The sequence below is a fragment of the Mus musculus genome, chromosome 5, assembly GCF_000001635.26.
Source record: "Mus musculus strain C57BL/6J chromosome 5, GRCm38.p6 C57BL/6J".
Lineage (NCBI taxonomy): Eukaryota > Metazoa > Chordata > Mammalia > Rodentia > Muridae > Mus > Mus musculus.
Genome location: NC_000071.6, coordinates 145,974,930 through 145,996,706, shown reverse-complemented (window position 1 = coordinate 145,996,706; position 21,777 = coordinate 145,974,930). Strand labels below are relative to the sequence as shown.

At 39.5% G+C, this 21,777-nt stretch overlaps 1 protein-coding gene across 4 annotated transcripts in view; it reads left to right on the top strand.

Moving 5' to 3' along the window:
* Positions 1-19,515, top strand: part of Cyp3a25 (cytochrome P450, family 3, subfamily a, polypeptide 25) — a 32,453-nt gene extending 12,938 nt beyond the window's left edge. The window contains exons 5-14 of one of the 4 annotated variants that reach the window (XR_003955679.1): positions 1,729-1,842; positions 3,346-3,434; positions 3,671-3,819; positions 5,144-5,271; positions 6,740-6,806; positions 9,741-9,901; positions 11,611-11,837; positions 14,090-14,223; positions 15,161-15,323; positions 19,005-19,515. Coding sequence is in view for 1 of the 4 variants with exons in the window: in NM_019792.2 (NP_062766.2) it covers positions 1,729-1,842; positions 3,346-3,434; positions 3,671-3,819; positions 5,144-5,271; positions 6,740-6,806; positions 9,741-9,901; positions 11,611-11,837; positions 15,161-15,323; positions 19,005-19,100 (1,194 nt within the window). In the remaining 3 variants the exon portion in view is untranslated. Of the gene's footprint in view, positions 1-1,728; positions 1,843-3,345; positions 3,435-3,670; positions 3,820-5,143; positions 5,272-6,739; positions 6,807-9,740; positions 9,902-11,610; positions 11,838-14,071; positions 14,224-15,160; positions 15,324-19,004 lie in introns of all 4 variants that reach the window. The other 3 variants (XR_003955678.1, NM_019792.2, NR_030782.1) reach the window with 3 other exon arrangements.
* Positions 19,516-21,777: the final 2,262 nt, after the last annotated feature.

The following is a 21,777-nucleotide window of genomic DNA, read 5'->3' as shown; positions in this document are numbered from 1 at the left end:
CCAGTTCTTTGTGTATCATTTAGGGAAAACTGTTCCCTCCATAGAATTCTTGTATTATTATCAAAGCCTATTCAGAGGCTGAAGAGATAGCTTAGTGGCTAAGAGCACTGGATTTTCTTCCTAAGGACCGAAGTTCATTCCCAGAACTCACACGACAATTTACAACTATCTGCACCCCCAGATCCAGGGATCCAATGCCTTCTGGTCTCTGAGAACACTATAAACATGTGGTACATAGACACACATATAGAAAAACACATACACAAAGTAGATAAATCTAATTGTTTTTGCTTATTGACCTATTGGAACCTTCTCACCCAAAGTAAACCAGCACAAACCAGATGCTCAGTGTTTATATTCTTCTATTGATCACAACTTCTTTTTGTCCACTAGGGTCACATCTTATTGATAACTGTTTCTGTACAACAAGTGAATTCATTCTACCCACTTTTTTCTAGAGTTAATTGAAATATTGTTGACCCTTTATCTTTCTAGCAAAAATCAGAACAAGCTTGTCTACATTGATAATGATCCCTGTTCGATGAAAAATTGAAACTGGCCCATGAATAAAAATATTTTCTTTGTTGGAACATCTCAACCCATGACTATTGTGTGTTCTACATGTTATATATTTGACTGCCACGTGGAAATTTTATAGGTTTCATCTGAAAACACTGTACATGTCTTGTTAAGTTTATATCTTAAAATATAACATATATTCTGGACATGTTTGTATATTGTGTAATATTCTTGAATTTTTTCTAATATAATTGATATTAAATACAAACATTTGATTTTGAATTGCTGTTGTATCATGGAACAATTGCCAAACTCACTTATTATTCCTATAAATTCTTTCTCTGTGTTATTTGATGTGTTATGCACAAACATTATATGGCCTGGAAATGAGAATATTTTTGATTATTAATTTCTAATCTGTATGCATTGTATTTTGTTTTCATGCCTTATTGCACTAGCTGGCAGTTCTAGAATGAGACTGAATGAAAGTGAGAAGAGCAGGCTTTTAAAATTGCCATAAATCAGCGAATGAGACATTCAGCCTTTCACCACTAATTATGAAGTTGAATGAAGGATATTGTATGTACATATATACATATATATGTAAATAGATATATAGACAGATGTAGACATTCCATTGATACAATGTTCATTGATATACATGAAGGAAAAAAATTACTAGGAGAGAAATAGAATTATCTTTCCTTTTCCTTGTGTCCATGTGTGGAAAATTAAGATAAAATAATTGCATTATATTTTGAAATATCAAGTAATCATTTTATAGCATCTACAGTGTTTTAAAAACTCCATCTCAAAGCATCATCCCTATTCTTCAATTCCTCATACTGTTTACACTAGTAATAGTTTGCAAAGACCATTGCTGTCTGTTAGTAATCCATTCTTTTTTGTCTGCAAATGCTTGAAAGACACTGCAGGGCTGGCCTATTCTCATGGATTCTGCAAGGGCGATTTTACATTTAAAGTGAGATGGTCATAGAAAGATGTGAAGCTGTGCCAGATGGATAGATATCACCTTCATTTATAGGGATTACAGAAATTTTCAGTAGAAGATTGTTGAACATCTAGTAAGATCCAGAAAATTATAGTAATGTTTGTTAAATAAATGATGCTTGTTTAATATACTTTCTAAAATTGTGAAGATTTATCATAATTTTAATATGATAACCTTTCTTTCCATTTGAACCTTAGTTTTTTGGGCCAGTGGGATTCATGAAAAAGGCCATTACCATATCTGAGGATGAAGAATGGAAGAGACTTAGAACACTCCTGTCTCCAACCTTCACCAGTGGCAAACTCAAGGAGGTGATTATGGAGAGGGTGTTCACTTAAGGAACAAATCCAGAGACAGGTGGAAAACAAACCCAGAGTCCCTTTCCAAGGGTTGATCCTCTGAGGTAATGATGGAGAGGGTGTTTCCTTGAGAAACAAACTGAGACAGGTAGAAAACAAGCCTATTGTCCCTTTCCAAGGATTGATCCTCTGAGTTACAATTCCTATAAGATGTCTTTTGTTTTCATACCAAGAGGACTCATCATAAAAACAACTACAACTCATTGCCTCATGACTGGGATGATTTGTTTTTCTGGGACCCTAGTTTCTACATTTAGGTAAAGAATAGAGGAATTTTCATCCAGTAACATGGCTGCTCTGGCAAGGGATCACATCCAAAGACCATCTAGGTCTATGTGATCTCGTTTCAGTGCAGACATGCTTTGAATTGCTATATGATCTGTCTGGAATATAGATAAGGTTAGTTTGTAGAAGGAATCTGCCATGTTTGAAAGTGACCTCTAATTGAGGGACAGGGGCAGACAAAGTGATGAACAGAGAATGATTTAACAGAATGAGTCAGAGATAGGAGACACCCAACTCTCACAAGTACAGACAGGAAAGAAAGTTGTGGTAATTCTCCAACCCCAATAAACACATGCAAAGAAAACACAACTCAGTTATAATATTTATAAACTGCACACCTGTATTGGGCAGATATATACCACTACACTACTCCCAGATATGAAATACTTTGCTACTTGCCATTCCTCCAGGCCATGTGCTTTCATTTTCCTTCCACCTCCTCTTCCTCTGTCTTCCTCTCTCTCCCTCTTATCCTCATTGGCCTTCCTTTCTCTCTCTCCCTGTCCAAAACTTTCAGTCCCACCTTTTTTCCTTCTTCTGCCCAATCACAGGCTCTTGCCTTTATTTGACCAGTTAAGGTTGGGAGGTTCACATGAAATCACCTGAGTTTGTGATCCACTCCTTGTTTGAGAAAGTGGAATTAGCATCAAAGCACAAACAGCACCAGAGCAATCTACAACAAGAGAGGCTACTTAAGAGCAGCATGGGGAAAGAGAACAGACTAGACACAGGTGGTGCTGGTGCTGGTGCTGCTGGTGGTGGTGGTGGTGGTGGTGGTGGTGGTGGTGGTGGTGTGTGTGTGTGTGTGTGTGTGTGTGTGTGTTAGTTTTACAGAGACATTTGGCAGACACAGGTGAGGACAGAACTATCCAGAGAATGAGAAAGATCCAGAAGATTAGGATGTATTGCCAAAGTTAGTATAAGGACAACCAGAGCAATTTAGGCAGAACCCAAGAGAAGCTGGATTGAATCAGTCAACTGGGAAGATTAGTTTGTACAGATGGTAGAAGCATCCATGACTAGGCCTAGAGATAGTTAAAACAGAAGGAAACACTCTGACTTCAGCCCAAGCCATGTCTTTGTACATCTTGGATACAGCTTTCATCTCCTCCCTTCATCTGAGGAAATAAAACTGACATTTACACTACAGGTGTTGTGTTTTGTGCTTAGATGTTCCCCATCATGAGACAGTATGGAGATATATTGGTGAGAAACTTGAGACGAGAAGAAGAGAAAGGGGAGCCCATCAGTATGAAAGAGTAAGTAAGTGGTGGTGCAGTTGAAGGGACTGTAAGGACCTCAGTGTCCCCTCAAATCTGGGAATACGACATCTGCAAACTGGCACCAGGTAAAGGATAAGGTGTGAGTGTGTGATAGGAGCCTGGACACCACTGATGATCTTGTAATTCTGACTCTGTGGCTCTCTGCCTGGGTAGCTGGGAAATATGAGCTGCCTCAGATGCAAATGTTGATTCCCGTGTCTCTCTCCACTCAGCATCTTTGGAGCTTATAGCATGGATGTGATCACTGGCACATCATTTGGCGTGAACGTCGATTCCCTCAATAATCCACAGGATCCCTTTGTGCAGAAAGCCAAGAAGATCTTAAAATTTAAAATTTTTGATCCATTTCTTCTGTCTATAAGTATGTATACTATTTCATCTCTATATCCTTCCCACCTGCATGCTAGTCAAAATAACATCATAATTAAGATATAGTTCACATGTAAAACTAAGTACATAAAATATACAAGTCAATTGTTGTTTACCAAAGGTCCACACATTTATCATCATTGCCCACCGGAAAATGTGTTCTCCAAAAAACCCACTTCATTCTCATCTCCCATTCTTCCTCACTGTAAAAAAATGCCTAACTCCCTATCTGCTCCTGTAGATCTGCCTATTCTGGGCATAGCATCAAAATACAATACAAATATTTTATAGAACATATGAAATTTTGCAACAAGTTTCTTTCATTTACAATCATATATTCAACAGAACCATTTGCTGAAGTTTCCATGTTCTGTAGACAGATCATATTCCATACCATCTGATGGTCATTCAATTTATTTCCAGGTTTGGGGTGTTGTGAATAACGCTGTCATGGACACTGGCGTCCAAGATTAGGGCTCAACGTTTGTTTTCAAGTTTTCGGGGAGGACAATTGGTGTGGAATTAGTGATTTTTTAATAAAAGTATGCTGTGTTTGATATGTTGGACAACTGAAAAGTTGCTCCCACAACAGCTGCAGCATTCCATTGTGCTGCCAGTAGTTCTCAAGGACTCCATTTTCTCTATATCCTATCTGAAACTTCATTTTTCTTCATTACTGTTTAAATTATTACCACATTAGAGGACATTTTTGAGTCCAACATTGTGGGGAATTATTTTTATTTTTTATTTTTTAAAAATGTTATACATGGGTTCTATATTTGCATTATTTCCATTCCTCCTCTCCTCCTCTAACTTCTTTCTTGTCCTTAACTCTTTCTCAAAATCATGACTTTTTCCTTTAAGTATAATTGTTGCATATATGTGTGTATGTTTATATGCATGTACATATGTTTATGGTGAAGCCCTTGCAATTTGATAGCTTACTAGGGCCTTAACCTTGGAGAAAACTGATGATTTCTCTCAATAGACATTAATTTCCTGTGGCTTTTAATCTAGAGGTAAGTGTCTGTGAAAACTCCCCTTCCACACTGGCATGTCAGCCTGTGTTACCATTACACTGGTCTTTTCTGGACAACAATATCTTTGAGATTTCATGGATCTAGTTTTCCTGTCATGTCTAGAAGATACAATCTCATGGCAGGGTTTCTCCTTTTCTTGCCTTGACAACCTTTCTACCTACACATCTATCATTTTTCCTAAGCCTTGGGTTTAGGACTTGAATTGTAGACATATCAGTTGATGCTGGGAAATCCATTGTCACTCATTCTCTGCATTTATTTTTTTTTCTTCTGTAGTTCTGTTTCCATTTCTTACTCCAATATATGAGATGTTAAACTTTTCCATTTTTCCAAGAGATTCAATGAACTTTTTCAAAAAATTTGTAAAAAGGATGAAGAAAGAACGCCTTGCTTCAAACCAGAAGGTAAATGGGACATTACTCTCATGATGCTCAGGGCTTGGCCATGATGCTCAGGGTTTGGTTATGATGTTTAGGGTTTGGTCATGATGCACACGGTCTGGCTGGTCATGATGCTCAGGGCTTGGCCATGATTTCCAGGATGTGGTCATGATGCTCTAGGTTTGGTCATTACACTCAGGGTCTAATCATGATGCTCAGGGTTTGATCTTGATACTCAGGGTATGGTTATGTATCAGGCTCTCAGTGTGTGATCTATGTACTTTCCTTTGCATTCTCTTAAAAGTAATTAGAGAAAACTATGATTAGAGCAAGATGGTGTTTACTTCTTAGGAAGATAAGTGCTGGTGAATCAATATGAAAAAGAATTATAGGAACAGTTTCATATTTGCCAAAGGAGGGATAGTTGTTATCATACACTGAGATAAGTACCAGCCAAGTAACATTGCCACCACCCTTCACTGAAAAAAGTGTCAAAAATAGAATTTGCACCAAGAAATTATATCTACTATTATTCTGTCTCTAAACTTACTATCTTCAAACATGATTTCTATCTTAAACCTTTTATTTTGACATAGTCTCCAACAGAATTATCATCATAACTGGTGAAGGTTGGCCCATGTTAAATTTGAGTATGTCTTGCTTTGTGTGTGGGTGTTTTCTTGACAGTGAGGCCCTAAGCCACTAACTCACCCAATAGGTGATTAACTTCTCTGGACAAATAGTTTGCTAGCTGCTAGCCTACATTTGCTATTTGTAGCATGGAAGTTACAAAAAGTCTGTGTGCAGATCGGGGAGGAAGGCACCTGTGATTCCAGTTAGAATTTTGTAGTATCTGGAGTATGGATCACCAAGGGATGCTCGCACAAAACTTGGCAGTGAGCACTACAGATAGAATTAATCAAGGAGGCTGTTGGTTAAGCATTGTGGGAAGAGAACAGGGAATAGAAGCTTGGGATCTTTCCTGAGCAAGTGCTATGAGAGGAGTCAGAAGCTCTCTGTCCAGGAGTCTGCTCATGAGCCAGATAAACAAAGATAAACAAATAAATAAACAGATAAACAAAGACCAGAAGCTGCATTTCTCTCAGGGCAATGTCCTGCTCCCCAAGGCTTGCTGGATGCTTTAATTTTAAGTGTATGGATGCTTTTTTCTACCTGCATGTCTATTCAACATGTATGTGCAATGGCTGCAGAGACCAGAAGAGGACATTGGATCCTCTGGAAATGAAGTTATAAGTAGTTGTGAGTCACCATGTATGTTTCCTGGAACTGAACTCAGGTCCTCTGCAAGAGCATTCAGTGATCTTAAACAGTGAGCAATATTTCAAGCCCCATAGATGCTTGTATTCATTGATAACTCAAGCCTCACTTGTGAACTCTTGGAGACCATATTCTTAGAAGGGATATGAACCCTTGTTTCAAGTATGACTCTCAACTAAACATCCCTCGTTGACATTTCTCTTGCTGCTTCCAGAACCGAGTGGATTTTCTACAACTGATGATGAATACTCAGAACTCCAAAGGCCAAGAGTCACAGAAAGGTAACTCATGATGCTTCACAGTGTGTGGATCAATAAGCCCAGAGGGAAGAAGGTGTCTGAATGAGTGCACGCCAGGTGTGGGGGGTTAGTGTTACAGGCATGGGAGCATTTCTGTCAAATTTCAGAAAGACACTCACAACACATATATGGATAATATGTATGGTATCCACGGGAATGTTCTAGAAGGACACCAGTGTAAATGCGATCAGAGACTGTACGGCAGCCAAAGAGAAGCATTTCATGCTCAGAAGTCCTCCGTGCTGAGTTGTCTATGACAAAGCAAATACTGATTATCAAATTATCCCATCCCACTCATTTTGGATTTCTGCCTAGGAATTTGTATCCGGGCCCTCTCAGGAAGCACACTGTCTAGTGGTAGGGATGGCCTCTGGGAATGCCACAGTACAATGATAGAATTGTGTTCACCAACTTCATCTGCAGTTTATTTTTACTTCTCTGTATAAAGAGCATCTAGGGGACAATATTCCCTCCTCTTCTTCCTCCTTTTCCCTCTGGTTTGATATCATCAGTGGATGCTTTGAGATGGAAACTGTTATTATACATTATAGCTACAGCATGATCACCTCCCAGCTCTATCATCTATTCTGTTCTCAGCAGTCATCACTCAGCATACAGGAATGTTGTGTTCTTTACTATTTAAAAAATGTGTTCACTTGCTTCTATCAGTATGACCTCCTGCATTCCCTGCTATGTTCCTTTGACTACTAGTTATTTTACATTCAGCTGTCTTATGCCTGTGCACTCAGGGCTTTTGTGTGATGTTGTTGGTCCTTACCATTTCTTTTATTTTAGTATTAATTAATTAATTAATTAATTAATTTATGTGTGTGTATGTGTGTTGTTTAGTGTGGTATGTGTATGTATATGTGTAGTACAGTGTATGTGTATGTGATGTGTATGTGGTGTGTGTGATGTGTGTGTGTGTTTGTATGTGGTATGTATGGTGTGCAGTATGTGTGATATGTGTGCAGATTTGTATGTGGTATCTATGGTGTGTAGTGTGTGTATGTGTAGTTTGTATGTGTGTGGTGTGTGTATGAGATGTGTGTGCTGTGCTCACAAACCAAAGGAGAATGTTTGTATTCTGTCCTCTTGCTGTCTTATTCATTTGAAGCAGGGTCTATAAATGAATCTGGATCTATTTTGATAGCCACAAAGCCCTAGTGACCTTTCTATCTCCATTCCCACTTTGATGAAATTATGAGAATGTGTGACCATATCTATTTATGTGAGTTCTTTGATTTGAACTCAGGTCCTACCCACTTGTACAAAAGGAGCTCTTACTCTCAGAGCCATCTCTCTAGCTCCTTTAATTTAAGTTTTCTTAAACAAATAATCAGCAGCAGTGGTGGCAGCAACATAATTTGTGTGTGTGGTATGGAGGGGTGCATCTGCTGTGCGCAGATCACAACATAACTTTGTAGAATCAGGTCTCTTTGTACACCTTTACATTGGTTCAGGAATCAAACTTAGCCTACCTGGCCCCCTCAACAAGTACCTTTATCCACTGATCCATAGTACCAACCCTTATATAATTTTGATTCCTAAAACAGACCTTAATTTGTAAGGCAATTTCTGGTCATAGAAGAACTGAGAAGAAAGTGTAGAGATCTCCAATATACTAGTGCCCATACCCATGTAACACCCACACCACCATCCAACAACCCTGCCCCGCAGAGTGGTGCATGTGTTATAAGATGGACCTATACTGAGATCACTTATAAAAGGCTGAGTCCTGGTTTCTCTATTCTATGGGTTTTAGCCAGTGCATAGTGGTGCCTATCATGGTCCAACATTGTAGCAGCAGTTATGGCATCACGAGTTCAAGACAGTTGCTCACACTTCATCCACAACCAGGAAGTATGAGTGCTGGTACTCAGCTTGCTTTCTCCTTTTTATTCTGTCCAGGAAGCTAGCTCATGGGATGGTGCCACAATTAAGATAGGTCTTCCAGGACTGGTGCAGTTGCTCAGCAGTTATGAACACCTGCTGCTCTTCCAGAGCTCACAGCCACCTGTAACTCCAGTTTCAGGGAATCTGACACCACCTTCTGGTTTCCATGGACACACACACACACACACACACACACACACACACACACACACACACGTACACACATACACATGCACACCCACACTCACAGGCACATTCATGCACAAATGAAAGTAAATATTTGGAAACAAGATTAATAAACTTAACCAAGACAAACCATAATAAGCATATCCAGAAAGTAACTAAAAATAGGTAATACTGTAACAGCATTCCAGGATGCTTGACTCCTAGGTGACTCCAGATCCTGTCATATCAATAATCACTACAATCACTGTCAATTATGACAATACTTTCTTTATTCCACACTATGATAATAGTATGGGTTGGAGAGAAGCCTGTCTCTTGAAATTGCCCTGTTGTGATGATATAAATTTCACCTAACACAGGTGGCATACAGCAATACATATCATAGACTATTAATTCTGGATTAAAATAATTTGATCTTGGGACTGAAGAGATGGCTTAGCAGTTAAGAGTACTGATTGCTCTTCTAGAGGACCTGGATTCAATTCACAACACATTTCATTCACATGGTAGCTTATAGGCATTTGTAACTCCAATCACATGGGATATAATGTCACAGGCCCACTCTTGTTCTCTCTGAATACCAGGCATATATGTGGTACACAGATATACATGCAGATAAAACACCCATAGACATAAAATATATTTAAAGTATAATAATAATTTGACCTTTTCCTGGTGTTTCAAATAGACACCAGAATAGAACTCAGTCCCAGTTACTGTGAACTGCCTTTTTCTGTTCTCTAGACAGCTAGGAGTAACACTTGAATTTCCTCTCATCTAGGCTATGATGTTCTGCTTTGACCTCCTTATCTGAAATGTTTTTTTCCCTTTTAGCTCTTTCTGATCTAGAAATGGCAGCACAAGCTGTTATTTTTATCTTCGGGGGCTATGATGCCACAAGCACTTCCATTTCCCTCATAATGTATGAACTGGCCACTCACCCTGATGTGCAAAAAAAACTTCAGGATGAGATTGACAGAACTCTGCCCAATAAGGTGAGTGGATGGTACTCAGAGAGGAAGGCAAAGGTAAAGGACTAATAAGAACATGTATCACTTGTAACGAGAAATTTTACAGAGAGCTATACAATGGTTTTTCCAAACAGCACATGTCTAAAAGAGAAATAAAAGGAGGGACATAAGAAATGAATGTGACTCATAAATACACAATCTTTAATAGAGAGTAGGTTCAGGTGTATTTGTTATCTATAATGACAACAAAGCCAGGTAGGAGAAACCCAGGAAATCTGTATGACTCTTAAGAATAAGCACCAATCCCCACGTGTCTGGACAGTTATCTCTGATTATATCTGTGGGATGCTGTCCTGTCTATCTAAGGTGTGCTAGCCTGGCCTTCATTGATCTCAACGGGCTGAGTAGTCATTATTCTCAATGGCTCAGTTGTCTACTCCAATAGCATGGCATTTATGTGTGTTATGTACGTGAGTTGAGCTAAGAAGTTTTTTCTTTCCTAGGATTGGTAATGACATTAATGATGTATCAGACTACTTTCTGTTTGAATCTTTGGATGCTAGCTAACATCATTTTAATAGTTTCGTTGAGTATTGGCACCCTCTGCTGACATTAGCCTTTTTTACAGTCAGTGTGCCAGACAGGTTCTCTCATCCTCTTGGGAGCCTCCAGATCAAACACTTAGAATTGGATAATGTTTCAACCCTATCTGTATGGGAATGCACTCATTGATATAGCTTGAAGAAGCCAAGGGATGAGCCAATGTCTCTAGCTCCCAAGCCTACTAGTTATTATTGTTGTTGTTGTTTTATTTACTTTGTGTGTATGTGCATAGGTGTCCATGCCACAGCACATGTGTGGAGGTCAGAGAATAACTTGCAGCATTTAGGTCTCTCTTTCCTCAATTTTGTTGCTATACACTGAGTTCAGGCCAATACCTTGAATCTCTGACCTATCTCATAAGCCTTCTAAACCAAACTCTAAATCTCTACTGGATAGTCTTTTGAATATCAAGCAAGGTAACAGATATAATAATACCCATACTGTCTCCATCTCTTTGCTCTGCTGGAAGATTTGGAATTGTGAAGTTACTTGGGATTCATGTGGCTGCTCAGGCAGAATGGAGCAAAATGCATCCCCTTAAGAACTCATCATCAGGTCTGGGAGCAGCAATTGTTACACTTGTCCAGCTACCAAGAACGGCGTTGAGAGTGGCTTCTGGTCCCAGTTGCAAATGACTTTAAACATTTTTAAATTTATAGTGTTTTAAAAGTTAGCACTCAAAGCAATGTGAGTCACTGGGCCATTCTAATATGCATGGCATTAAAGCTGACTCAGGTTCATTCCCCTCCCACTTTTCCCTCTAGGATCCTCCCTGACCACTCTTACCAGGATTCTCCTTTCTCCTAAATTGTATGTGGTCTGTTTTCCTTTTCTCTCTCTCTCTCTCTCTCTCTCTCTCTCTCTCCCTCCCCTCCTTTCTCCCCCTCCCCCTCTTCTTCCCCCCTCCCCCTCTCCCTATCCCCCCCCCCCCGCTCACTCCCAAATGAATGGGGGATCTGGCCAGGGGAGTATCCCAATAGCTCCAATATTTATAGTTATATCTCATATCCAATGATCATAGGTGTAGATGATTTACTAAGACTAAGCTTTTCCACCAATTGAGTTAGACCTTAGAGCTCCCAAAGATTAAATCCAAGCCTCATCTGGAAACATCTGTGTCCTTTTCCTAGGCACCTGTCACCTATGACGCCCTGATGGACATGGAGTACCTGGACATGGTGGTGAATGAAAGTCTAAGATTGTACCCAATTGCTATCAGGCTAGAAAGGGTCTCAAAAAAAGATGTGGAAATCAATGGAGTGTTCATTCCCAAAGGGACCGTAGTTATGATACCAATCTATCCTCTTCACCGAAATCCTGAGTACTGGCCAGAGCCTCAGGAATTCTGCCCTGAAAGGTACAGAGATATTGGAAATGGATTCCCACCATGAACCAGTCAGGTTAAATGTATAACATCTGTTTTATTTGCTGTTCCATGCTGTAAGGAGATACAGTCATGGTTTGAATAGATTTGGTCCCCATAGAAGCAAGTATTTGAATGCTTGGCCTACGGGGGTTGGCACTCTTATGAGGGATGTACTTTTAGAAAAGGTGTGGCCTTGGAGAAAATGTGTTACTGTGGGGTTAGACTTTGAGGTCTTATGTTCAAGATTCACCTAGTATGGGAGAGATCTTCCTGCTGACTGCCTGCAGAAGTGAGTTACCTTCTGGCTGCCTTCAGATCAAGATATAGAACTCTTGACTCTTCTATCACCAAGTCTGCCTGTGTAATATCATGTTTCCCATGATGATGATAATGAACTGACCCTCTGAAACTGTCAACCAGCACCAATAAAGTCTTTTCCTTTATAAGAGTAGCCATATAAGAGTTTCCTTTATAAGAGAGGAGAGAGGAGAGAGGAGATAGGAGAGGGGAGAGGTGAGAGAGGGGAGAGGAGAGAGGAGATAGGAGAGGGGAGAGGGGAGAGAGGGGAGAGGGGAGAGGGGAGAGGGGAGAGAGGGGAGAGGGGAGAGGGGAGAGGAGAGAGGAGAGAGGGAGACATCAGATATTCTAGAACTTGAGTTGCAAGAGACTGTGAACTGTCTAGTGCAGGTTCTGAGGATCAAACTCAGTTTTTTTTTTTGCAAGAGCAGTGAACCCTATTGATCACTGAGCAATCTCCCCAGACCTTGCAATTAGAACTTTTAAAAATTCAAAATGATAATTATTGTTGAAATTGCACACATATACCATTCAGAGTGCTAGAGTATTAACCTCATTAATAAGGTGATACCTATCCTTATAGGTGCACATCTTTTGGTGCACACAGACTGTTAGGAAAGGTGATGTAGCATCATTTCAGCTATATTTTGAGTTACTGTTTACTTAAAGTAAATCACAAGCAATCTGCTATTTCACATTATGTATGTCTTCTTGCTATACTTCTGCTGTCATTTCATGAAGCACTATCTAACTTTAGAAATGAGCATTTTTTTCTTTCAAGCACCCTTACCTCCATGAATTTATCACTAACTTTAGAGGATTTTACTAGATTTGTGTAAAGAAGGGTGTGCATGCCGCAACATGTGTGGAGGTCAGAGGTCATCTTTGGGAGTTGTTTTACTCTTCTACCATGTGGGTCCTGAGGATGGGACTCACATCATTAGGCTTGGCAGCAAGCTCCCTTATCCACTGAGCCATCTCATTGGCCCCATCATCAGCTCTAGAAAACAGTTCCCCCATCCATTTGATTACAAACCTCCTCCTGGGTCCTCCAGTGTAGATATAACAGCACAAATAGAGGTCTGGAATGTGGAGACAATAGAAACCATACAGACTCCAATCCTGTCTTGATCTGCCATCCTGGGCCAGTTTCTGCCCAGTCTCCATGAAATCCTGAGTCACTCCTGAGTCTGAGATACTCCTCCTTGGAACTGGCTTGAACATCCGTGTTAGAGTCAAGGTCAGGAATCAGGCATGTTTTCAGTTTAAAAATGGATTGTGCTGCCCTACTGTGTTGGAAAGCAAAACCAAGAATACAATTTAAGACAGTAGCTTGAGGAAGAGTGAGTCTGGCACCCAGACTTCATAGGCTCATTCATTGTGCCTTATGGCTGGGATCTTGTCATGTTGGCAGTGGTGGCCCTAGTGTTGTGATTAGTTCTGAACACTGAACATATGGAAGGGATCTATCAGAGTTGATTGATTTCTCTGCTCTCTTGTCTATAAAATCTATGGTTTTCCCCCAGTCTCACTACTTTGGCTCCTGTAGTTCACAGCCTGTCACTTTACTTTTCTTTGACTAATACAACCATCAAACAGTACATGCAGATGATTACCAGGACTGAGTCAGTCAGTGAAAAACCCAAGTAAGTGTATACAACATTTGACTATTTGACCTGTATTTCAGTATACTCTAGGTTATGAGACCATATGATATTTTTGTGTAGGGGGGGTCCATGTATGTGTACAGGTTGTTGTAGGGGGTACACCCCCCACATGTGTGTGTGTGTGTGTGTGTGTGTGTGCATGTGTGTGTTGGAGGAGCATATATATGTAAGTGTATGTGCACAATTGGATGAACATGAACATTGTTATATCTGAGGTCTGGAGCAAACTTCCAAATGCCCTCCACCTTTTGTTTGTGACAGGACCTCTCATTGTCTTAGGATTTCACTAAGTGGAGTAGAGTAGTTGGATAGTGCACTCCAGGGCTGTAATCATCCCCACCTCCCAGCCAGCCACTGCGAGGCACACACCACCGTGATCACAGTTCTGTGGACGTTCTCGGGATCAAGCCCAGGTATTTACACTTGCCAGACAAGTATTTTCCCGCATGAGAAGGCTCTCAATTCCCATATAATTAATATAACAAACTTCTTGTGTCCACTGTGTGAACTCCCTCTTGTGTCCACAACCCGATTTGTTCATACCCCATGTTATTTTATAGCATATCATATGCAAATATTTCATTTTCTCCTCAAAATATGAAAACAGATTTAAAACATCAATTAGTTCTGTTCTTCTCACTTTTCAGGACCATTTATTTTCGTTTATATATGCAAATAATAAAAAAATCAAATTTGAATAAATTCAGCTTTAAGTGTTCAGTAGATTTTCTTTAGCTTTGTAGAGAAGGTAGACATGAAAACCATACATGGAAGCTACAATAGAGACTTTTCCTGTGCCCCAGAAAATTATTTGGCTTTAGATATTCTATGGAGGAGGAGGGAGAAAGAAAAAAAACAATTCTGAGAAAGAAGAGAGAGAAGAAGAAGGAATCAAGGAAAATACAGATGAGCAGAAGTACAAAGAAAGGAAAGAAAGGAGAGGGAAGGTTGGCAGTGGGAGTGAGGGGAAATTAGCAACCCCCATAGTAATAGAGTTTCTTCACATTCCCCCTAAGTGTGAGGCAGGAACCTACTTTGTCTTCATTTGTCCGATCCCAATATGACTTTCAGAGTAGAAAATATCACCATTCTGGATGGGATTTTTGTTTGTTTGTTTGTTTGTTTAAGGCATTTACTTCTATTTGTCTCAAAAACACAGTGTGCTTATGTTTTGGTGTGAGTGGGAAGGACCTGTAGCTCAGAGGTTTTTAGTCAGGCACTTGCAGCAAGGATTCAGCTATAAGTCCACAAATATATGCTGTGCCATCTTGCTTGCGGTGAACTCCAAACATACAGCTCTTGGGGTCTCTATTTTCCATCACCTTATTTCCATCTCTTCTGTGGTTCCAGGTTCAGCAAGGAGAACAAGGGCAACATTGATCCATATATATACATGCCCTTTGGAAATGGACCCAGGAACTGCATAGGCATGAGGTTTGCTCTCATCAGCATCAAACTTGCTGTCATAGGAGTCCTGCAGAACTTCACTGTCCAGCCTTGTGAAGAGACACAGGTGAGGCAAGAAATGTTCTCAACAAATGATATTTCAACTTTTTATATTAAAAAAGTCTAAAAGCTTTACATGTGGAAAGTAAAATGCTTGTCTTAGCTCTTTTCTATTGCTGTGATAAAAACCCATAACTAACACAACTTATTTTTTTAAAAAGTGTTTAATTGAGCTTATGGTTACAGAACATTAAAGTCCATAGTGATAGGGTGAAGACATGGTGGCAGGAACAGCTGAGAGGAGAGAGGCAGAGAGAAACAGAGAGAGACAGAGAGAGAGAGAGACAGAGAGAGAGAGACAGAGAGAGACAGACAGAGACAGATAGAGAGAGCAGAGACAGAGAGAGAGACAGACAGAGACAGACAGACAGAGACAGAGACAGAGAGAGGCAGAGAGACGTGGAATGAATGGTACCATCCTTTTGAATCTTTAAAGCCCACCCCCAGTGATACATCTCCTCCATCAACATCTCCCTCTCCTCCTAATCCTTCTCAAACAGTTCCATCAACTGGGACCCAAGTATCCAAACATAAATCTGTGTGGATCATTCTCATTGAAACCACCATTATGCTCATTAACCTTGAAATAATGTATTTAAAAAAGAATGTATGTGTAGTCTGATATGAAGTTTAAGATCCTGAGCTTATCTTAAATTTGACCTCAGGATTCCTTCCTGAGCTGTGTCTGAAATAAAGATCAAATAAAGAATGCATTTAGAGTCAGTTCAGTATAGTGGGACAAGGCTATATGAAATCTTGAAATTAATTCCAAATTAACCGGAGTTAATGGGGAGTGATTGTGCACATAGCATACATTAATCACCTTATTCAAGCCATACTGGTCATTTTGTGGTTGTGAGTGGAGGACATAACTAGGACTTAAGAGAACTTTCTAGGTGTCAGGGGCCCCCAATCACTGGCTGTGCTTTAGAACTACTGAAGAGCCTTAAACCTTCACAATGTCTGGTCAAATCAGATCTGCTGAAATAATTCACCACAAGTGTGGCTTTAAAACGCACACCTTACTTCTCCTACACAGCCTAAGTTGAGAAGCACTGATGTGACATATTGTTACAAGATTGTCACAAGATATCAAACACTTCAGGTATTCAAGCCATACTGGTCATTTGATCCTACATTTCAGGAGTTCTGCTCCAGCAAATGTAACATCCTTTTTATACTTTAATAATAAAATCTCTGTTTCTTATTTCATCTTCCTCTTTAATCTTGTAATTCCAGCTCAAATCAATACCTAAAAGAGTCAAAGAAACATTCCCAATTGTAATCAGGGCTCATTTATTCTGTATCTGTTACTGGTTATTGCCAAACTGTCTCACACTCACCAGAAGTCCAATTAACTGCATGGAGACCTTTTTATTAATTATGAAAGCTTAGATATAACTTAGGCTTGTTTCCAACAAGCTCTTATACTTAAATTAACCAGCTTATGTTAATCTACATCCTACCTCTTGGGCCATTACCTCCTGAGTACCTGGCACCAGTTCCTTCCTCCTCATCTGGCTGGCAAATCCTTTTGCCTGATTCTTTCCCAGCATTCTTATCTCTGCCAAGGAGTCCCACATATCCTTTCCTGACTTGCTATAGCTCATCAACTCTTTATTAAACCAATCAGAAGATGATGGAGGGAGTGTTTACAAAATATTATTTTGCCATAAGAATAACAATATAAAAATCCAGCCTGTAGTCAGGTCTCTGCTGGGACAGAGATAGCATTAGAATAATTTGAAGACAACCTTTATAAAGTGCAGAAAATGATCAGCCCAACAATTGGTTACCACAGATTCTTCATCAGTTAAGTAAATACTTTTTTTCTAAACCATCCAATTCAGTTCTCTGTATCTTCTTTGGATTGAAAAATACACCATCCCTTATATTAAGTATTTGTGGTGGTTTGCTGTGGAACATATACATTGAAATCCTTCAGTATAGTTTAGAGAGTGGTTGCCAGTTTTCTTTATTAGATATTTTCTTCATTTGCATTTCAAATGCCAGTTTTTAAGGGTTCTTATTTCTTTTGAGATTATTTATTTATTTATTTATTTATTTATTTATTATATGTAAGTACACTGTCGCTGTCTTTAGACACACCAGAAGAGGGCATCTGATCTCATTATAGATGGTTGTGACCCATCATGTGGTTGATGGGATTTGAACTCGAGACTTCTGGAAGAGCAGTCAGTGCTCTTAACTGCGGACTCATCTCTCCAGCACTTCTTAAGGGTTTTTAAAACTTTATTTTATTTAAAAATTTTTAACTATAATCTTTATGTGTGTCTTTAGAGAACATGCACACAACCTATCTTACTATTCTAGCAAAATGTTAGAATAATAAGATAGGACATGTAGAGTGTTGAAACATCTTTTCTGAAGAACTTAAAGACAAATATCTCATTTCAAAAATACGTATTGTCTTTATTCTCATTAATGGGTGTGGTGGTTTGAATATGAATGGGTTTCATAGGCTCATATCTTTGAATGCTTACTCATCAGGGCGTGGCATTATTTTAGAAGACATAGGTGTGGCTTTGTTGGAAGAACTGTATCACTGGGTATGGACTTTGAGGTTTCAAAACTCCACACTAGGTACAGTGTTGTTGCTTTCCCTGTTTGTGGATCAAAATGCAGCTCTCAGGTTATGTTCTAGCACCATACCTGCCTGCTTATTGCCATGTTTATCCTAACCATGATGAGAATGTACCAAGCCTCTGAAATTTTAAGCAAGTTCCCAATCAGAATTGCCATGATCATGGTGTCTCTTCACAGGACTAGAACAGTGACTCAGACAATGAGAATACTATATATCTCAGTGCCTGATATCAGTCCTTTCCTATTCCATTGCCTGTTTTCAAGAAAGATCAGGAGGACTTTAGTGGCCTCTGGCTGCAGTGTGACTGTATTATAAGACAGTGCAGCAGTTTTTTCGATGGGCACATGGACAAAGCATTTAGTTTTGAAAATAAGCACCCTCCCCATGACAATTTTCTTTCTTCCTTTTTCTTGTACTGAGATCAAATTGCTACAGTGGATGACCTTCCCCTCCAGACTGAAGCAACTGAGGCAAAATGATTATGAAAACATTGAATTATTCAGAAGTTCATCTTTCACATAACCTTGGAAGCTAAAATAACAAGGGCCAAAGCTTCCTGAAATCCTTGTCCACGACTGAACTGAGTGGGAACATCTGAGGCCCATGCACTTTGATAGCTGAGCCCCTCCATAAAGGTGAAATTGTGATACCTGCTCAGGATTACCTTATTCTTCAACAAACATAAATTTAACTTTATATTGACTTCAGATCCATTTTCCATGTACTTAAGATATGATCTAAAATTTTAACACATCCCTTTTACTTAAAATTTAAGTCACTAAAGAACCCAAACCAACATAACTTTCCCCTGGCTCTGTAAACACAATAGGTGTTTAACTAATACTTTTCTGTATAAAATATAGATAAGGGATTTTACTATCCAGTCTCAGTGAATATAAAGGCATAAGTAACTCAGAAAATATGGCTCCTATAGAAGGGTGATATAATTTTATCACACATGGTGATATACAGTGTATTTGTATGTATGTATCATGGTCCTTGATGTATCTGTTCTCCTTGATTATGCCCATTCTGTTGGTCCACTCACTGCTTCTCATTATGATTGTTCAACTTTTACAGATCCCCCTGAAGATCAGCAGGGAACCAATTTTCCAACCAGAAAAACCCATCATCCTAAAGGTTGTGTCAAGAGATAAACCCAGAACTGGATCATGAATTTCCCTCAGAAAACATGTTATATTCTTCAAGGAGACTGTGTCATAGAACACAAGAGAATTTAATTAACTTTAGAACAACATAATATGGGCATACTCAACTTTCCTTGATGATTGAATATTCAGAAATTCACTGAACATGCTCAGTGACTATGCAGTGTATCATCTATTTTGTGATTCAAAGGAAATTATTAACTCAATGGTAGTTGTGGATGTTCACCTTCTGATTCTTGTGGGAATGTCTACACTAATTCCAGTTAGTTACATCCATTCTGAATTCTAACTGCAGCAACTATTTCTCTATCATTTTATTAATAGAAACCCTTGTAATGATGGTTAGTAAATGTGTATCAAGTTTTCTCTTTGTTAAAATGTATGATATTAAGTGTATACATAAATATATCTTTTAAAATGTGTGGTGTATTTTTGTCACTATACACAGCAAAGGCAAAACCACTGGATCAAGAAAACAAGATACTAATCCTTTCCAATCACACTTGTGTGAGCTAGTTAGGGATGCTCACTTGACTCTAAAAGTTTGGTGATGTTGATCCATTTTGATTTGACACATTTCTTGAGAAATATATCCATAGTTTAATTCTGCCACATTTGAAGTGTAGCCTCCCCCAGCCTTGAAGCAGGCTGATTCAGACTTTGCTGCCACTGAATATGAGATCACCTGGGGTGTAGCCTTCTGACTTAGATGGCTATATTGTTATGTCAACTACTACTGCTCTTCACCAGATTCTGCTACCTGATGAGAGACCCTTGAGACATTCTGGAGGCACATCCAATCCTGAAGACTACAGGCTGGCTCCAAGCACCAAGAATGGACCGGCAGTGGGGATGGGCCTTCCCCCTTATAAGTACAGTCACTTAGTAAACTCATGGGCCTTGATCAGAGAAAAAGAAATGTATTGGCTTCATTATTTTCTCTCGAAGTCTAAGTCTCTTTCAGCCCCAGCCTGCCTTCCAGAAATACCTGGTTCATGTAGGCTGTGGGCCAGCTTACTACATTGAAGGATTTATAAAATCTTTTTCTTAGGATTGACCTAGAATCATCTTCCTCTCCTCCCACATCTCTGAAAGTACATGTTTTCTTAGACTTCTTTGGAGCCAATGCTGTTAGTGTTGTCAGGTTCAGAGAATCTAGAATCACCTTGGAGGGATATGGGTCTCCAGGCATGACTGTGGAGGATTTTTTGATTGAGTTGATTAAGGTGTGAGGTCCAAACTACTGTGGGCAGGTAGCATATAGGATCTAGGACTGTATAAGTAGAGAAAGGAAACTGAGCATCAGCAAGCATCCATTGCCCTGTCTCCTGATTGAGGATTCTACACAATCAATTTTCAGGCACCTGACACCCTGAATTCTCCTTCAAGATGAACTCTTTCCAAGAACTGTGAGGCAGTCGCCTCTTTCTTCCCTAAGTTGCTTTTGTCACAGTATTTATCATAGTAACAGGACAAGAAATGAAGATTGAATCCATCATGTGCTCCTCACTGTCCTACAACACTGTCAATAAAATAAAAATGTCTGACTGGACCCAGGTCACCCCTGCCTCTCAGTGTAGTACAGCAGAAGACACCCAAGCTGCCCACCTCTCCACTTCAAACCCCCTTCTAGCCCAGCATCCAGAGATACTGAAGAAAAGATGGTAAATAGGACAAGGAGATATAGACCTGTTTAGAAGTAGTTCTTTGAGGCAACTCCAATCTCTGTCTGTCAGAATACCAGCACAGTATTCAGTAGTGTTAGTATACCAAGCACAAATCAGTAGCAGTTGCATGATCCAACAGAAACTGCCAGGCATCCACCAAATTGACATGAGTCCATGGGAATGACCAGTATCAGCAGGGACACCATGAGAATTTCTTTATTGTGCCTCTCTCAAACAAAGTGAAGATCAGCAAAGACAAAGATGCAAGACCAATGAATACTTTCTCCAAACATCATATGTCCTCCAATGGGTCTTGCCTCAGCAAATTACCAGATAATTCTGCCTTACCATGTGATTTTGCAAAGCCTGACATATCCAGAAACTTCCACTTCACCAGTGGTTTACAAGTTTCACTTAAAAATATTTGCAGGTAGGTTAAATGGGTCAGGGTGATCACGTGACAACTAGATTCCTATCAACCATATATAAAGCCAGAATAATTGGTGTATACTTGTAATCTTAGTGGTATAGAGGCAAAGGTAGGGCCATTCCTGGAACTTTCTGGATAGATAATGTGCCAATCAATGAGTTTACTGAGAGGCCCTGTCTCAAACATTAAAGTCGAGATCCAGGAAGATGGCTCAGTGAGTCAGTTGCCAGCTGCCAAATCTTACAACCCTTTGTTTAGTTCAAGGGCCCATATGGTAAAAGGAGAGAACCAACCATAAGTTGGCTTATGACTTCTACACAGGCTCTGAAATGTTTGTACATTTCTGCACATGCACACAACAAAATGTAATTTTAAATAATAATTATAAAGTAGAGACACAGACGAATACACATTGACATCAACCTCTGACATCCATACATATGCACACACATGTGAACATGTAAATACCTATACAAGCATACAACACACACATTCACATCATGACAGAGTGAATGGAAATATTTCAAAGTAATAGGAAAAATCAAAGAGGCCTAGCTCTCACCTGAACTAACAACCAGGAATGGATC